Genomic DNA, 20,152 nt, shown 5'->3' with positions numbered 1-20,152 from the left:
CCTTTCACACAAATGTTTTTCCATTTGGACAGTTTGATGATCCAAATTTAATGAAAAATATTATTTTCCTTCATCGTCAAAAACCAATAACCAGTTGTTGAGTTGATATAATCATGTTTGATTGACATTGAATTAGACCCTATTTGATTGATGTTGATGTTGATATTGCAAAATTACTTAATGAACGTTGGATTGGATTGAATATATTTTTTGTCAAAATAATCCAATTGGTTCAAGCTCATGAACGTTTACTAACTATGCTTCTATGGTTCTATACATAACTAAATAAATTTTAGTTAGAGCATCTCCATTGCTCACGTGTAAAATCATATGTATGCTATATCTACATTTCATGTGACCGGAAATTGCTTCAGTGTTAAATGCAAAGGAATGCAAATATAATAGATATGAACTTAGTCAAATTAATTAGAACATGTGTGCTTCTTATTCTGCATTTAAATTTAAATTCTCTCTCCATAATTTAGATTAAATTAAAATATAATCTCATTTGTATATATAAAAAAAGAAAGAAATGGAATGCAAATATAATATACAATAGCTGCCCGAGAAGGATAAAAAGATGGAAAATTAGAGAAACTAGAGGGAACTCGGGAACCACGCGCGACAGTTGCCGGATAGTTATGATAGGCGGGCTCCTCGTTAGCTGAGAGGACTCATGACGTCAGCCCACTAATTCTACAGCTGCAACGGTTTCTTTTTATCCAAAAATTACAATTTGAAGGCTCAGATTTCATTCAATCTGGTTTCCACTTGTAACGGCTACATTAACCAAATGCCCAGATTTCTTTCCGCTTTTGCTTTTCAAATCGGACGGCCAGATCAGCTCCCACAAGCCAAAGGCTGCATTAACCCAAAAGGCCCAAACAAATTATATTAAAAACACACACGCACAAATCATCGAATGGTCCAAAAAATTCGAAAACACATCTAAATATTCATGAAGTCACCATTTTCTTTATAATCTAACGGTTCATATTGGATAAAATCATGCATTCTTGAAATTTTTAAAAATTTCAGTCGATTTGTTTGGAAAAGCCAAATAAACATAACACAAAATAAAAACATACAAAAACAAACTCATATAAGAAAATTAAATTTATATCGTCAGATTACATCTATTTTATTTGAAGTAAAAACCACATTTACATCCCGAAGGTGCAAAATGGGATATAAATGTGGCTCTTACATATGTCCACCAAAGATGCTCTTAGGGCTAGTATTTACGATCTTTTGTTTTCAGGTTTGGACTTTTGAGCCATATTTACGATCTTTTGTTTTCAGGGAAATGGTTTTTTTTTACAATATGTGCTATTTATAATGTTAGGAAATCATGTCCTTGATTTGTAAAACAAATAAATGCATAATGATATAAACCTGACCATAAAGAATACAAAATAAGTCAATCACCCACTACGACATAAGAATTTGACCAAGTTCACTCAATACAAATTATGTCTTATAATTGTTAAAGATATTCATATTATTGAACAAGAATGAGAACAATTGCAAGCACCCAACAAGTTTGATGATACTAAGTGATCCAACCGCTAAGTGAATCATTTATGGATATAAATGCTAAGTAATAGTTATATCACTAAAATTGTTAGTAGTGCATGTCCCCTATTTCCCAAGAAAAATCAATCTCTTCAAAGATTTATTTATTTATTTTTAATGTTGTACAAAAGAGGGCTCAAAGTCCAAACCAGGCTTTTTATTTTAAATGTGACCTTGTTTTCTACCCAATTGAATTGGGATACAATATATTATCTCACATTGAAAAAAAACTAGCCCATCTTCAAATGTACCAAGGCTACAAGAAAAATCAATCTCTTCGAGAAATACACTAAGTGATAGAAAATCTTTTAGAGGGACATTGATCAAGATTCAAAATTCAAACGATCAAGATACAAAATTCAAAACCCCTTTTCAAGATGGCAAAGAAGCATAGGAATCCCTAACCTCTAGTCCCGTCGTCTCCTCTGCCAAGGTCTCTCGTATCAACATTCCCTAACAATATAGAAGGATTTGAAGCTTGATTGAAGGCATGAGCCAATCCTATTGTTGCAAGGGTGCCCCTTTCCCCGCTCCCACCTTCTTAGCCCAAACCTCCCTTTACATGGCTCAATCCGCGACATTTGATTCTAGCATAGTGTCCCAAACTACTAGTGCCGCGTCCCCTCTGTTGAAGCCTCCCGTATCATCTATTCCTAACAATATAGAAGGATTTGAAGCTTGGCTGAAGCCATGAGCCGATTGTATTGCTGCAAGGGTGCCCCTTCCCTCCTCAGCCCAAGCTTCCCTTTACATGGCTCAATCCGCGAAATTTAACTCTAGCACAGCGTCCTCAACCTCCAGTGTCGTCGTCTCCTTCGTCGAAGCCTCCTGTATCATCTTTCCCTAACAATATAGAACTATAGAAGCTTGGCTGAAGACAAGAGCAGATCTTATTGTTGCAAGGGTGTCCCTTCCCTCGCTCCTATCTCCTCAACCGAAGCCTCCATTTACATGGTGCAATCAGCGACATTTAACTCTAGCACAGCATCCCCAACCTCCAGTGTTGTCGTCTCTTCCTCTGAAGCATCTCATATCATCTTTTCCTAACAATGTAGAACAATTTGAAGCTTGACTGAAGGCAGGAGCCGATCTTATTACTGCAAGGGTCCTGCTCCCAACTCTTCAGCCCAAGGCTCCCTTTATATGGCTCAATCCCCGAGATTTGTATCTAGCACAGCATCCCCAACCTCCAGTGTCATCGTCTCCTTCGCCGAAGCCTCTCGTATCATCTTTCCCTAACAATATAGAATGATATGATATAAATGCTAAGTAATAGTTATATCACTAAAATTGTTAGTAGTGCGTGTCCCCTATTCCCCAAGAAAAATCAATCACTTCAAAGATTTTTTTATTTATTTTTATTTTGTACAAAATACGGCTCAAAAGTCCAAACCAGGCTTTTTATTTCAAGTGTGACCTTGTTTCCTGCCCAATTGAATTGGGTTACAATATATTATCTCACATGGAAAACAAATTGGCCCATATTCAAATGTACCAAAGCTACAAGAAAAATCAATCTCTTCGAGAAATATACCAAGCGATAGAAAATATTTTAGAGGGAAATCGATCAAGATTCAAAATTTAAACAATCAAGATTCAAAAGTTACAACCCCTTTTTAAGATGGCAGAGAAGGATAAGAATCCCCAACCTCTAGTACCGTCGTCCCCTCCGCCAAAGCATCCCGTATTATCATTCCCTAACAATATAGAAGGATTTGAAGCTTAGCTGAAGGCGTGAGCCGATCGTATTGCTGCAAGGGTGCTCTTTCCCCCCCGCTCCCACCTCCTCAGCCCAAGCCTCCTTTTACAAGGCTCAATCTGCGACATTTGACTTTAACAAAGCGTCCCCAACCTCCAGTGCTGTCATCTCCTCCGTCGAAGCCTCCCGTATCATCTTTCCTTAAGAATATAGAAGAATTTGAAGCTTGGGAGAAGACAGGAGCAGAGATTTTGAGAATAGTTGCTCTTTGGAGAGCACAGTACGATGAAAGTTGTACGCTGTGTTCGGGAGGGAGTTATTGTCTATCCTATTGCTTCAAGGGTGCCCTTTCCCCCACTCCCACATTCTCAGCCCATGCTTCTCTTTACATGGCTCAATCCGCGACATTTGACTCTAGCGCAACATCCCAACCTCCAGTGTTGTCGTCTCTTCCTTTGAAGCCTCCCATATCATCTTTCCCTAACAATATAGAAGGATTTGAGATAAATGCTAAATAATAGAACTAAAATTGTTAGTAGTGCATGTCCTTTATTCCCCAAGAAAAATCATTTTCTTCAAAGATTTTTTTATTCATTTTTAATTTTGTACAAAAAAGGACTCATAGTCCAAATCGGGCCTTTTATTTTAAATGTGACCTTGTTTCCTGCCGAACTGAATCGGGTTACAGTATATTATCTCATATTGAAAACAAACTGGCCTATCTTCATATGTACCAAGGCTACAAGAAAAATCAATCTCTTTGATAAATACACCAAGTGATACAAAAAAATTTAGAGGGAAATTGATCAAGATTCAAAAGTCAAAACTCATTTTCCGGATGGCAGAGAATGATAGGAATCCTCAACCTCTGGTGTCGTCGTCTCCTTTGCCAAAGCCTCTCGTATCATCATTCCCTAACAATATAGAAGGATTTAAAGCTTGGCTGAAAGTAGAAGCCGATCCTATTACTGCAAGGGTGCCCCTTCCTCTGCTCCTACCTCCTCAGCCCAACCCTCCCTTTACATGGCTCAATCCGCAACATTTGACTCTAGCACAGCGTCCCTGATCTCTAGTGTCTTTGTCCCCTCCGCTGAAACCTCCCATATCATCGTTCCCTAACAATATATAAGGATTTGAAGCTTGGCTGAAGGCAGAAGCCGATCATATTGCTGTAAGGGTGCCCTTCCCCTGCTCTCACCTCCTTAGCCCAAGCTTCCCTTTACATGTCTCAATCCGTGATATTTGAATCTAACACAGCGTCCCTAACCTTCAGTGCCGTCGTCTTTTCTGCCAAAGCCTCTTGTAATATTTTTCCTTTACAATATAGAAGGATTTGAAGCTTGGCTGAAGGCAGAGCTAATCCTATTATTGCAAGGGTTCCCTTCCCCCGCTCCCACATCCTCAGCCCAAGCCTCAATTTTCATGGCTTAATCCACGGCGTTTAGCACAGCATTCGGTGCCATCTTCGGATACGCGCCGTGGCCACCAATGCGATCTTAGGATCCAAAGCTGCTTTTAGTGCCATCTTCACCTCCGCTATAGCCTTCACAATCGTCCACTCCGCCATAGCCTCTACTATCTTCGACTCTGCCACAGACTCACATTGGATCTTCAGTTGCACCACCGGCTCTGGCGCTATCTTCGACTCCACCAGTTGGATCTTTGGCTTAGTTACGGGCTTTGGCGTGATCTTCAACTCTAGAGTAATCTTGGGCTCCTCCATGAACTCCAGTTGTATCTTGGGCTCCAGCGCCTCTTCTAGCGTAATCTTCATTTTCCCCATAGCCTCCACGATTATCGCGTTCGCTACAGACATAAGTTGGATCTCGGTCTTCGCCTAGGACTTCGTCGCGATCTTTGGCTCAGGCACGGGCCCCGATGCAATCTTCTGCTCTTCCACCCCCATAAACTCTGGTGTGATCTTGGGCTCCGCCACGAATCCTAGTCGGATATTAGGCACCCTACGGGCTTCGGCACTATTTTCAGCTTTGCCACAAGCTCCAGTTAGATCTTCAGCTTTGCCACAGGCTCCACCACAAACTCTAGTTGGAACTCAAGTTGGATCTTCTCCTCCTCCACACGCTTCGCAATGACGTTCTTGTGCTTGATTGGCCTTCGTCTATCAAGGGCTTCAATGACTGGATTGAGGTAGAGGAGAATAATAGTGCAGCTTCTTACCAAGATATTCGATTGGCAAGTGAGCTTCTTGAAGATGCTTAGAATGCGTTTATAGCGGCACAACCGAGTAAGCAACCGAGTAAGCGACTCATGTTTATCTGGTTTGCCATTGAGCCGGACGAAGCAACCATAAAACAAGAATCCGCCGCTATAACTATAGTTGTAGCTGATGCAATAAAATATGCCTAAGTCATCGTCATTCGCCGTAATAAAGCGATAAAAGAGCTGTTACGTCTGTGCAAGTTTGCCAGACGTCAATTTCTGGCGGTAAAGCTTGGTTTACCGATTTGTTTGTATTGGGTGGTGGAGTCTGATATCACTCAATTCATCTCCTGGAACAATGCTGACAGCTTTGTGAGTAACAATGAAAACATTCTGAAAAAGTTTATCAAAGATGGTTATTTTGACAATGTATGGAGCTTGCAGGAATTGAAGAACCACCTGTTAGTTCGTGTGGGTATCTGTTTCAATTTAAACATTTTATTTATTTGAATTTATGTAGAGTTCTAATATTTGTGCAATACTTTTTTGTATGGTTTCACTGCTGTTGGTAACATTTACACGCACATTTTTGGGAAATTCGTGCGGGGGCATCCCGAATTGCCGAAAGAGATTAAACACGCTTAACGATAATTGCCTTCGCTTAAATTTCATGGTTTTTGAGGATATTGTCTTTGAAAAAAAAGGTTGTAATGATAAACTGGATTTGTACTTGTATATGAAAATTTGTCGTTCATCTCAGCTAATCCCATACTCGAATATTTACTTATTATTTGTGAATGACTAGCTCAGACATCAACGACCCTAGTAACCACCCTAAAGAAAACCATGATATAAATTTTCTTTTGAATAATCTAAAGTGAAACGTAAAATTGAAGTAAAAGAGGTCATCCAACACAACACGATAGTTTCATCCGACATTTCCTTGAATCTACCCCGTTTTCACCAGACTTACTCGATTGACAGACAACTCGGCTTTATAGGAATTGGATTTAAGACTGTCACTCCTTTATTCAAAAATAAAGAATATTCCTGAATCACAATACTTGAATTGAACGAAATAAAATAAAAAAATTGAAAAAATTGGTTAAAATACATTACCCTTATACCAAAAAAGAAAAAAGAAAAAAAGAAAAAAGGTTGTAATCTTACAAGTGTACGAGATATAAATAAAACTTTATGATTATAAACTAATCCAACTTCTTTGATTTCATCTTTGTCTGGCCCACTAATTGATTTTTTTTTTTTAAAAAACAAAATAGGCGAGGGAAGAGCAAACTACCGCTCAGTGAGTAAATTATGTAATATGCCAGTCAAGCAATGTCATTTTACATTATTCTAGAAAATATAATAAAAAGATACAGAATCCAAATCATGTCATATCATTACTTCATATATTGGTTATCCTTCACAAATTGTACCCAACACTTGACCCTTATCGGCCTCATTCCCCTATGTCCTCGTCTGGTACGTTTATCCTTTAGATATCTTGTCACTGAAGTTTTCATGTTTCATGAATAGTACGTACTTCATAAAAACTCCAAATAATATATATTGTGTGAAATATTGCAGAAATTAGACATGCTTAACTTGAAAATAGAGAGAGATTTGTAAATAGAATAAAACTATAATTTTCACATTTGTCACAAAATAAGAATTTTTAGAACACATTACATAACCCACTCATCATGATAAGTATGAAATATTGCAAGACAAACAAACACGTTCTTCATCTTGTTTCCTTCTCTCTCTCTCTCTCTCTCTCTCTCTCTCTCTCTCTCTCTCTCTCTCTCTCTCTCTCTCTCTCAACACTACTTCATGGTGGAAATCTATTCTAAATAATTGGAATAAATGATTGAAGTAAGGAATGATGATACTTATAAGAGAGGCTATGGATGCAACCAAATAATATTTATATATATAATATTTTAAACCACCAAAAGAAGGGAATAATGTGACTCATCCCCCTTTGGACAATGATATCACAACACCACTTGTTATTAGCATGCAAGGTGGCATGACAATGATGATTAGAATAATGTGCTTTGGCTAATGATATCACAACACCACTTGTTACTAGCATGCAAGGTGGCATGCAATGATGATTTGATTAAAACCAATTACAAATCTCTACACATGGAAAACAAGAATGGTACCATCTTTCAACTAAAGGAATAATATCATACTAGGTTTAAGATTTAATAACATATAAGTCTTCACAATAAATATTTAAATAAGAAAAATTCATAATTGAGGGATGAGCAAACCACCGCTCAGTGAATAGATTATGTAATATGCTAGTCAAGCAATGTCATTTTACACACTCTCGAAAATATAATAAAAAGATACACAATCCAAATCATGTCACATCATTATTTCATATCTTGATTATCCTTCAAAAATTGTACCCAGTACATGACCCCTATCGGCCTCACTGCCCTATGTCCCCGTCTGGACATTTATCCTTCGGATACCCCATCACTAACGTTTTCCATACCCCTAATATGTTCTGTTTTGTGTTCAACTATTTTTTTTTCCATCTTATTTTTGTTATGGCGATATACGCAGGACTGTGAATTTAAGTCATTCTGTATACACCCCCTTTACTACTTAAAGCAGAAATTTTCAGTAAATTTCTTGAGACTCATGAGCTGTTGATCTACCCAAAAATACCCTAATATGTAATCGAGTGTAACTCCTGTGCTCAAAAGATTCACATTTCACGGTTTGATGGGAAAGTCAGTTGTGGTAGCGACATATAATGACTTTGTTTTATGCTGCACAAGCAAGGATTATCAGCGTGATTACTACATCTGCAATGCATATACCATGCAATGGGTTGATCTTCCTCCCACCCCAAGTCGATGTCACGAGAGGGTACGAGTGGGATTCATCTGCAATGTTCCTAACTATAAATGTGAGGAAGACTATTGGAAAGGAAACAACATCCAGCTTATTGTTGAGTGTACGTACACGGTTGTGAGAATTCTTCCAACCGTTGAATTTGCAAATCACGATTCAGATGATGAAGAGAAATGTGATCCCTTCAAATTAAATGTGGAGATCTTCTCTTCTGACACTGGTAAGTGGAAAAAATCAGTTCTCTCGTCCTGACACCACTTTTATTTTCTTCGCCTCCGTGAGTCCTTTGCATTCATGGCATGTTTATTAATCCGTAATCGGATTAGGAGGAATTGAATTGAGGAGGAGTTGGATTACGGATTCCTATTGAAATTGTTTACCAAACTAGATTGATGAGACTTAGATTCAGGATTCTAGATTCCTATTGAAGTTGTTTACTAAATCATATGGAATTGCAGTATGAGTAGTACTAATTACTAAAATGTCCTCGCTGTTGTGTTAAAGCAGATGGAAATTTTGAAAATTTTAAAATTGTGTGAGGATATAATAGGTAAAAAAGATGAATTCCTAATGAGTTACTTCTCCATGAATTAGAATACCATCTTCCACCCAAGAATTGAATTCCTCCAAAATTAGCAATTTAATTCCTAATTTTGTGTGGGGCCCATTTACTTTTTAATTCTTTGATGTGAAGTAAACACACAAATCCTCCATAATTTGAATTCAATTCCTGATTTGAATTCGAATTCCTGATTAGTAAACACAACATCAATGGAATATTATATTGGCCAACAGACTGCGACCTTATTGTTATTGGTTTGGGTCCATTCTACGACAATGATGGAACTAACAACAGCATTAATGGTGATGATAATATTGACCAAAAACTGGGAGGAGCCTTAGGAGAGAGGTCTTACGATTGACTATGTAGGTGTGTGAGGTGGATATGTGCGAATATGCGGCTTTATTTTCAATAAAGAGAAAAGAAGAGATATTTAGTTATATACCTATTCTTAGTACTAGTGATATAGATAAACCCTATACAATTTAATTTCTATAAATAAATCCAAAAAAACCCCCAAACAATGACAGCTGGTCATATTGAATTTTATTTTGATTATTAAATTACTTTGATACCCTATTGAGTGTTTTGAGTTTTTTTTATGAGGTTTCGAGGTTGAGTTTGTTTTAAGAAATCAATGACAGTTTTGTAATTTATATGAAGTTCAAAGCCTCTTTGTTATGTTGTAAATAAGTTTTGGGTGTGTTTCTAAAGTCCATTTCATGTGGAGAGTTTTTTATTATTTATATATTTTAAATTTAGGCCCCTATATTAGGTACAATAGTGAATCTCAAAAAAAAAAAAGAAAAAGAAAAAAAAAAGAAGGTATATTTACTATGATAAATTGTAACTATAGTTGACTTCATTTTCAAACATGAAAAGAGTATCTTACTTTCCTTTCCTTTTTCCTTGGTGACCAAGCAAGAATACACATAGACCAAACCTTCCAACCAGAAGCAGCAGCCGGCCACCAATTTTTTATTTGCCCGCGAACTTCAAAAGTCCAAGAGAAGTTATTTTGTCAACATTGTCACATCATCTTTGTGCGCGCTGCAAGTATGCATGCTTGCTTCCCAAGCCAGCACAAATGTTATAAGAAACTACTCATCGCCCTCTCAATGCCCCACCAATTACAATACCCCGTTTCTTCTTTAAAATTGAACACCAAAAAAAATCACTTGCTTTTTTTTAAAAAAACCAAAAATAAAAATAAAAATAGGCCATGTCTGCTGGTTATAGTCTTGCTGAAGCACATGTGCTGAGATGCCTCCACAAGAAGAAAATGAAGATGGAAGAAGAAGAAGAAGAAAGAGGCAAGTTGGGCACAGAAGGCGAAACTTTTCGCTCAAGTACTAGTTGTTTCTTCTGGATGTACTTGAAGAAGAAAGTGCTTTCAAGAAATGCTCAGAGTCAGAGGACTTGTTCAGCTCAAACTTCAGAAGTTGAGACTTTGGACCATAAAGTTTGACCCTGCTCAAGCTCATGCTAATTATCAGCTGTTGCTTTTATTATTGTCCATTGTTCTGTTTTAGCTGTTTGACATGTCTGAAGACATTTGTTTTTTACTGAATGTCTGAAGACATTGATATAAGTTGTAAAAGTTGTGGCAATAAAGTTGTTATATATGGGCTAACATTTCTATATTGGATGAGGCTTCAAGAAGGTTAAACAATCTTTTTTAACTGAAATTATTTGGTGCTCAGCATGGGCATATATAGAGGACCCATGGCCTTTGTTAGGAAAATTCAGTTGGTAATAAGATTTGGATACTTCTTCAACCTGCAAATTACGGTTTGACATATGTGCAAAAATAATTTATCAAAAACACACCCAAAAAAAAAACTTCTATATACACATGTCAAAATGTCATTGTTAGAAATGTATGAGTAACTACTTATAGAGAAAGGAGGGAAGTATTTTCCATGAGATTTATTGAATGCAAAAATTAATGTAATTTACACTACTTAACCCAAAAAAGAAGAAGTAATGATACAACAAATTCGAAAAGAACGATAGGAGATCAAAATCACCGACTTGGTTCGTATAGAGACGTGGGTAATGGTGTAATATATAAAGAGTATAGCTGCTCGGTTACACTAATTATTAAAAAATAATGATTAAAAAGAGCCGCGAGTAAAGCCGGGCAGCCATACTATTTTAAAAAAAAACTAGAAAAAAACTGAGTATAGCCGTTTCACTCTACTATTTCTTTTTTAAAAAAATTAAAAAACTGAGTATGGCCGCCAAGCTGTACTATTTTTTCAAACAAATTTAAAAAAACCGAGTATCGCCGCCCGGCTATACTATTTCTATGAAAAAGTTAGAACAACTGAGTATAGCCGCCAGGCTATACTATTTCTTTTTTAAAAATAAATTTAAAAAAGGGTATAACCGAGCGGCTATACTATTTGTTTTGAAAAAAAATAGGGAAACCCGAGAATAGCCGCCTGGCTATACTATTTCTTTATAAAAAAATTTAAAACCAGAGTGTAGCCGTCCGGCTATACCATTTCTTTGTAAAAAAAAAAAATAGAAAAACCGAGTATAGCCGCACGGCCCTACTATTTGTTTAACAAAAAAAAGGAAAAAAAAAAAAAAAAGACCCGCCTAGCGCTAGGCTCCCATTTAAGAGACTTTTTTTTTTATTAAAAAAACCCGTAGTATAGCCGCACGGCTATACTATTTAAATAAAAAACAAATTAAGAAAAAGAACCTTCCTATTTGTATTAGTTTATTCGGCTATAGGAATAAAAAATATACATATTTTTTCAGCAAAATTTTAACATATTACAACTTAAAAGTTCAACCATTATATAATATTTTATTATATTTTATTTATATTTTATTTAAATTTTTTCATAAATTTTATTTGTATTCAATAATATGTTAGAATTATGTGTATTTTACGTGAATTTTTTGTGTATTATTGAAAAATTTGTAAAAAAATACATATATTAAACATGAAAATACATACGTGCATGTCCAATACTAGTATTGTATGTTTGCTTTTTAAAAAACGTGAATTTTACCAAGTCTTTAAGACGTATATAAAACATAATTGTATTATTGAAAAATAGGTACGTACGTGTATAATACAGTATTAAGCGTGAAAGTGCTAAATTCTTTGTACGGGTAATAACTCTAAAAAAATGAAAAATCAAATGGGGACAATAGATTTGTAGATGTAGAGTTCGCCCCTTCCCCAAGAAAGCTTATCGTTGCATATATAGAATTCAGAGGCAAAGTTGACACGTGGGTGTATCTCTCCAAGACAGCCGCAGTTCATCGACTATTGTTTTGATACCTGAATTTATTTATTAGTTTTTTCCAAACTTAATATCTCTCGGTAGTTCTTCCCTTATGGCTGAATCGGAAAACCTCTTCTTCCTCGATGAATTATGTGCTGCCGACACTGGCGCCACCACCGCACAGTCCCGCTTGTTGGAAATTTTGGTTTAGGGATGCTACCTTTTCTGCAAACCATCTTATGAAATAATTATTAAAAAATTGTAATTTACATTGATAGAGTAGATTAAATAAAATCAATGAAATTACAGCAAAAGTACTTATCTTTTGGGATGTAGAAGTTGGTCTCCATTGATACTTGAGTCAAATAATAGTTTTATATTGAGGCGTGTAGTCAATGTCCTTAAGAGTAGATTTCGCTCATCGGAGACAATGTCTCGGTGTAGCAAGGTTGTATGACGCCCTACCCTCCAAGATACAACAACCTATGACCCTCATAAACGTACACTTGAAATACTTAGATCGGATGAACACTTGAATCTTTCCCTTGGAAATAAAATAAAATTAGCACAATAAAACTGTATGAAAATCGTGAGGAAAGGAAATAATGTGGGAGGACAGAAAGTGAGAGAAAATGCTTGATCCACGAAACATTTTTCTTAGAGGCCATACAGTATGTGTATAATATATTTCATGGCGCAGGTGGATGGGATGCCATACTGCTACGCTACCAAAGTAAGGAAGAGAACCCAATTGTCTCTAGGATTGCCAAAGTCATGGGGTAAATGGATAATTAGGTACAAGTTCAGGGCAATTCGGTGAAATACCCAAAACATAATTCCCCACTCGCCAATTGTATCGATCCCTACCAGTTTTACCGTTCTCGAATCCCTATCTCTATCTGTCTCCTCTCTTCCTCAAATCCCTTGTCAATATGGAATTCAATTGCAGTATGTATGTATACCCGAAGCTAATAGGAACCCTCAACCATAATAAAAGCCTTACCAGCCGTGAGAATCACTATTCCATTGTTCCGATATCTATTTTTTTTTTTTTTTTCAAACTCAATCTTATCTCTCGGCATTTATTCTCTCATGGCTGAATTGGAAAATCCCCTCCTCAATGAATTCTGTGCTGCCGACACTGGCGTCGCCGCCGTCCAGTCACGCCAAGGGCCCGCCCCCAACGCCGACCAATGCCTGAAACAGAGCCTTAATGGTTGCAAAAGGTTCAATCGGAACAGAATTGCCGACAGTGGTAAGTAACTTTTTAATTTTTCTCCTGTGGAATTTAGGTGCCTTTTTGAATTAATGGTTAAAGTGTCTTATTGGAAATCTGGTACTCATGGTGAAGAAGCAACTGTCAGTGGAACTAATATGTTTATTGCTTGATGCTTTTCCATTAGACTGATGCTTGAATTGTTAGAACCATTGGTATCTTGGTGGTCAATGTAATTAGACTCTTGTTTTATGATTCTTGCAGGAATTCAGAAATCTAGCGATCCTAAACAAGTTGCCAGATCTGCAAAGATACCAGAGCTGACCACCAATACTCTTATGAGCTCTAAAGGCTCCATGAAGCTTCCACCTGGATTTGTTGAGCAGAAGCAATTCAAGGCGAACACGAGTCATTGCAGGTTTCTTTCTTATTACTCAATTTCTATTCCTAAAGTTGAAATCTCACTTCTCTATGGCTTCTAGGGATAAATATTTATTGTAACATTCCTATGATCTATGCCTCATTTCTTTATCAATTTTACTGTCACTCATACTTCCGTACCTTGTAATCTCCACTATGCCTTCACATTTTATAAAAACAGCTAAAACTTTTTGGAAACTTAAGAGGATGAGAAAACAGTATTTTAGTGAACAAGGATGTTTCAATTCAACCCGGAAAGCCGTGTTAATAATCAGTGTACATAACTTCCTATACCCCATGGTAGTTGGCTTTTGATGAGCTAACATCATCACCATATCTAGAAACAAGGATAAACAAGTTTTACCACTTTTTTTCTTTCTCAAGCAAACAATGCAGTGGATTAAAAGGTATTTCTTTCAGGCACATTAGGTTCCTAAGTCTTAGTTTTCCCATACAACACTGTGATTAAGCACAACCATATTGGCTTGCCATCACATATATGATTTATATTATGTAGTTTACTTGGGAGGTTGTGTTTGTACAAATTCATTTTAGTTAACGATCCATTCAACGTTTTTCTTAGAGGGCATAAATTATGTGTATAATATATTGCATGGCGCAGGTTTATGAGATGCGATACTGCCACCAAAGCAAGGAAGAGAACCCAATTGTCTCTTGGATTGCCGACCTCTAGTAAGTTAAAAAGATCAAGGAGATCATCATCAACAGAAAGAAGAACATCAATTGATGATCTATCTGACGTTATATTGGCTGAAATCCTTTGCCGACTTCCATGCAATAAATTTGTTTTTCAATGCAAGTCTGTGTCTAAGCATTGGTGCACTCTCATCGCAGATCCTTATTTTATTGGCCGCTTTGTAAATATCCAAAGTTATAAGGGAACTCCAAAGATTCGCACTTTGATAAACAAAAGAGTGGTGGAATTCCCTCCTAAAGTGTCGCTGTCACCTAATCTACTAACACAGTCGCTCGAAAGAATCATTTGTTTCCACCGTTTCGTAGGAAATCCAGTTGTGGTAGCGACATATAATGACTTACTTTTGTGCTGCACAAGCATGGATTATCAATGCAATTACTACATCTGCAATGCATACACCATGCAATGGGTTGGTCTTCCTCCCACCCCAAGTCGATGTCACAAGCGTGTACGAGTGGGATTCATCTGCAATGTTCCTGACTATAAATGTGAGGAAGACAATTGGAAAGGAAATAACAGCCAGCTTAATGTTGAGTGTAGGTCCATGGTTGTGAGAATTCTGCCTCCTGTTGAATATGCAAATGATGAGAAAAAATGTGATACCTTCAAATTAAACGTGGAGATCTTCTCTTCTGAAACTGGTGAGTGGAAAGAATCAGTTGTCTCGTCCCCACGCAACTTCAATTTTCGTGGCCTGAATGAGTTCTCCTTTGCATACAATGGAATGTTATATTGGCCAACAGACCGCGGACTTAGTGTTATTGGTTTGGGTCCATTCTATGACAATGATGGAACTAGTAGCAGCAGCAGCAGCAGCAATGGTGATGGTAATATTGATCATAAACTAGGTTTCACTATATTTGAGGAACCTCTAGACAGAGGTTTTAGTGTTCAGTACTTAGGTGTGTGCGGAGGATATGTGCGAATGTGCAACATGAGCATGATGACCAGACGTCTGTATGTATATGAGTTGAAAGAGTCACAAGATGGAGATGCTGCTGGCAAAAAGCTGTGTTTGAGTGAACGCAGGGTTTATTCCTTGGACCGTAAAATGTTTCCAGACCTGTCGCGTTGCATACTGAATGCTTTTGACCCAAATAATAAGGATATTTTGTATCTGCGTGTGAACGCCGATATTATCAAGTGGAACATTCACACAGGAGAGTGGTCAAAGATAGTTAAAGACTGTGAAACATATCGTTTCTATTACACAGTTGTTCTCCCATTGTGGCCGACGCCAGTTCCTAGACTAGCGTAGCAGCAGCATGCGGCATGCCCATCCATGGTGGAGGTACTAGCAGCTTTTAGATAGCAAGAATTATATAGTAAACTTTTATTTGGTTTAGTTGGATTATTTGTATTTGATATACTCAGCAGTATAACACTTTTAATTGCTGATAAATACCCTAATATGTTCTGTTTTGTGTTCAACTGTTTTTTTCCATCTTATTGTTGTTATGGCGATATACGGAGGACTCTGAATTTATGTCGTTCTGTATATGCCCACTTTACTACTTAAAGCAGAAATTTTCAAGAAATTTCTTGAGACTCATGAGCTTGATCTACCATGCTTTAGTTTTCAGAAATATTATGATAGCAAGAAATTTCTGTTGAATGTTGCAGTTGCGTTCAAAGAGAGCAAGAATGACCAGAGTCAAAGGACTTTGTTCAGCTGAAACTCGAGAAGTTGTGACTTTGGACCATAAAGTTTGGCTCTGCTCAATCTCATCCTAATTTTTAGCTGGTTACAGTAATTGGTTGTGCATATTAATTAAGTCCAATTAGAGCTTTGTGTAATTTGCTACTAGGTTGTTGCTTTTATTATTTTGCACTTTTCTGTTTTAGCTATGTCTCAAGACTTCTTTTTCTTTGATTGAATGTCTGAGATCCGACGTGAAGGGGTGTTTACATCCCCAGGGTGTAAACCAATTTTTTTTCGTGCTTAAACGAGCTCTCAGTCTGTTTTCGAAGATGTTCTAAAAGAAAATCTAGTCGCTCGCAGAGAAAAGAATTTCTCTTATAAGGAAGTCCTCAGACAAGCCCTACCATCACTTTGCGACAGAAAAATTAGCGTTTAAGCCGCTTGATATGAGTCAAAGAGCAATAAGCATTTCTTCTTGTTGAAGGGGCAAATTGATAAAGAAAGTTGTTTAAGCCCTTTGCTTTGAGAAAGGTAGGTAAGCCCCTTGATCAATCTGAAGACATTGATAGGATTCAAAAATACCCTAATATATAATCGAGTTTTACTCCGGTGCTCAAAAGATTCACATTCCACGGTTTGATGGGTAAGTCAGTTGCGGTAGCGACATATAATGACTTCGTTTTGTGCTGCACAAGCAAGGATTATCAACGTGATTGCTACATCTGCAATGCATGCACCATGCAATGGGTTGCTCTTCCTCCAACCCCAAGTTGTTGTCACGAGTGGGATTCACTGACTTGGGTTGTATAGAGACTTGGGTAATGACCTAATATATAAAGAGTATAGTCGCTCGGCTACACTATTTATTATAATAAAAAAGATCCACGTACAACTGCACGGCTATACTATTTTTTATTTTTTGTGTGGAAAAACCGAGTATAGCCAGTTGGCTAAACTATTCTTTTAAACAAATTTGAAACACCTTAGTATTGCCGAGCGGCGATACTATTTAAAAAAAAAAATAAAGAAAAAACCGAGTATATGAGAAATTTGCATAAATACCACATGAACTTTTAGGTCAGTTCGAAATTACCACAAGAACTTTTAATTTTTACTATGAGCCACATGAACTTTATAGAGTGTTGCAATGTACCATCTACGTCCTAAACCCTTAAACTTTCAGTTAACTATAAGGGCATTTCTGTCAATTTGCTAGAACTTATAAATTAAAAATTTAAAACTAACATAATTATCACACCAAAATAAAAAAAACACTAACCTAATTATTGTTATCGCATGACCACCACCACCCCTTCCAACCCTCTCCCCCACCATCTGCATAAGCTGTAACCTCTTGCACGCAATGATCCATGATCCATAAAATCCATATCTCTAAGTTTATCTTGACCAAAAAAAAAAAAAAAAAAAAAAATTATCTCAGGTTTATCAAAATTCAAAATAAATACATACTCTCTGGCAGGTGAAGCTTTCACTCAGATTTCAATTATGCCATCATTTAATTTGTTTATAGTTGTTCGCACTAGTCTTCGCTCATACTCAAAGGCTTGGCCTTCAATTCAATGAAAGCCTTCATATTCCTCCAATTGAATGAAACAAGAGAAACATTTTTCTTTCTCAACCAAACAATGCGGTGGAAAAGGCCTTTCTTTCACCCAAATTATATATATACTAAAACTGAAGAAAATCACTGTTCCTAGAAAAATCACTGTTGTCTGTGGTGCGCCGGGTGTACCTGTACAGCCCATCACGTGGCCTTTTTTTAAAAACAATGAAAACTGGTTCTTTTGGTTAACCAGTTAAACTAAGGAAAAAAAAAACTCCCGCTCGTTCAAAACCTAGGCTGCACACAGATCGATTTCGTCTATCTCCTCCTCCAAAACTTTGCACAGCCACAGCTCTATTTCGGTGAATTCATAGCTGCACAGCTTCCTACAGCCTGAAGAAGCTCCCCCCACTTCGTCTTCTCCATCTGAGGAGCAGATTTCAGCCAAAACCCAGAAACCCACTTCGTCTTCTCCAGCTGCTTCCTCCATCTCGGTAAGTTCGTGTGTTGATTTTTGTTATGTGTAATTGATGGTTCTATTTAATTTATTCTTCTAGTGATTTTGAATTGTTGTTTCAGTTTTTTCATTGAACAATTCCAGAAATTAATGATTCAAATTTTGTATTTCTTTTCCCACTCTGCATTTCTGCTGGGTTGTTATAGTGCCTCTTGATCTGATTGTATATATAAATACCCATAAGGCCTCTGATTGTGTATGATTTAATTGTGGTGGGTTTGTGATTCTGAAAGTGGCGTGAGGTGAAGTGGGTATCTGACATTGATGGCTGTAATGTTCATGCAATTGCATATCTCTGTATGCAATTACTAATAGCGTGTATGCAAATCCAAGTCATTGAATGCAATTAGAGTATATAGTTTTTTTTTCCAAAGTATGCACGTATCTCACATTCATAGTTGTAATGTTCGTGGAATTGCATAGCTCAATATGCAATTGCATAGCTCAATATGCAATTGCATATCTCTATATGCAATTACTAATAGCCTGTATGCAAATCCAAGTCATTGAATGCAATGACAGTATATAGTTTTTGTTTCAAATTATGCAACTCAGGTGATTTCGTGGTAGGTAGGTAGGTTTGACTGTGCTTTAGAATAATTTGTTATGGGGATTAAAGTGTTCCGAAAGTGTAATGTGAGGATTGGTTAAGATTTGTATTGGGATTTGAAATGAGTAAGAATCCCGACCCAATAGAGAAATGCATGGGTGGGTTGTGTGCATTATCTGTGCAATGTAATAATCGAGGGCTGATGCACTTGCAAGTAGTATCGAGCAATTGCATATCAGTATATGCAATTACTAAGCTACTGTATGCAAATCCAGGTCCCCGTATGTTTTTAATTAAGCAATGTGATGTTGTGGTGCTTACGGGGTTTAGGGGGCATTAGGCTTTGGATTAGTATTCAAATTCTCGGCGCTACAGACAATTGCATGATAGTAAGTTGTGCTTGATTTGCGCAAGTTATGGAAGCTAAAAAAAGGGGATCAGCAAAAGGAAAACGCAAGGGCAACAGTAATGTGCAACAATCAAGAGTTGGGCGAGATGCATTTTTTAATTTCATGTAAGTTACGCGTACATCTTAAAATTGGAAATGTGGTTGCTTAATATTGTGATGGTTAATTGATTAAAAATAAATGATTTACAGGAAAAAACAACGACATGAAATGGGAAAGAGGCAAATGCAAAGTTGGACAGAAAGGTGAGAGATGGCAATGGATTGGGCAGTTTAGTAATTATTTTATTAAATAGGGTCTTTTAATGAGGAAATTTTTTTGTTTCAGGTACGAGAAGAGATTGCTAATAAATGGAGGAAATTGAACCCTCAAGAGAAGGCAACATATGGCTCTGCCTTGGATTTATCGGGTGGGCAAGTAGAAGGATCAAGTGGGCAAGTAAACGTCTCAGTGAATGAGAAGGGTTTTACCAGTAGATGCAGCCCGGATCGATTCCATCAGACGGTGGAAAAATTGTCGAATCAGAAGCGCTTAGCAATTAATGAAATTGGGTTTGGTAAAGTGGCATCTTTGTGTTGCACTCGTTTACACCGCAAACTATGCAAATTTCTAACTGAAAGGTTCAATCCTGATACGTCTTCTATACAACTGCACGGCAAAGTGATTGGAATAAGTGCCGTTGAGTTTGGGCGTGTTATGGGTCTTAAGAACACCGGCGAGGTTGTTGAACTTGAGTGGCTGGTAGAAGATGAAAAGGTGAAAGAGTTAGTGAAAAGTTTCGGTGGAAATGGCAAGAGAGTATTAGTAAGGGCTTTAGCTGAACAATTGGAAAAGTGCGAAAATGCCGATGAGGACTTTAAAGTTCGATTTGTGATGTTCGCACTTGGCACTGTACTTTGCCCGACCTCCTCACCATCAGTGACGGGGAACTATTTAACTTTCTTGACGATCCCAGGGAAGATAGAGACTAAGAACTGGGCCGACCATGGATTCA

The 20,152-nt window shown here is 37.2% G+C and overlaps 1 protein-coding gene across 2 annotated transcripts; it reads left to right on the top strand.

Moving 5' to 3' along the window:
• Positions 1 to 13,009: 13,009 nt before the first annotated feature.
• LOC117624452 lies at positions 13,010 to 16,322 on the top strand. Of its 2 annotated transcripts, XM_034355825.1 has the most exons (4): positions 13,010 to 13,379; positions 13,605 to 13,758; positions 14,383 to 15,769; positions 16,102 to 16,322. In XM_034355825.1, exons 1-3 carry the CDS (start codon positions 13,217 to 13,219, stop codon positions 15,734 to 15,736), a joined length of 1,671 nt encoding a protein of 556 aa, XP_034211716.1. In that variant the 5' UTR covers positions 13,010 to 13,216; the 3' UTR covers positions 15,737 to 15,769; positions 16,102 to 16,322. The 2 variants fall into 2 exon arrangements, with proteins under 2 accessions (XP_034211716.1, XP_034211636.1); XM_034355745.1 differs by lacking the exon at positions 16,102 to 16,322 and having other exon boundaries at positions 14,383 to 16,016.
• The last annotated feature ends 3,830 nt before the right edge of the window (positions 16,323 to 20,152 follow it).

Source organism: Prunus dulcis, chromosome 1 (assembly GCF_902201215.1).
Source record: "Prunus dulcis chromosome 1, ALMONDv2, whole genome shotgun sequence".
Taxonomy (NCBI): domain Eukaryota; kingdom Viridiplantae; phylum Streptophyta; class Magnoliopsida; order Rosales; family Rosaceae; genus Prunus; species Prunus dulcis.
The sequence above is the reverse complement of the archived record's forward strand: the minus strand, read 5'-3'. Positions and strand labels throughout refer to the sequence as shown.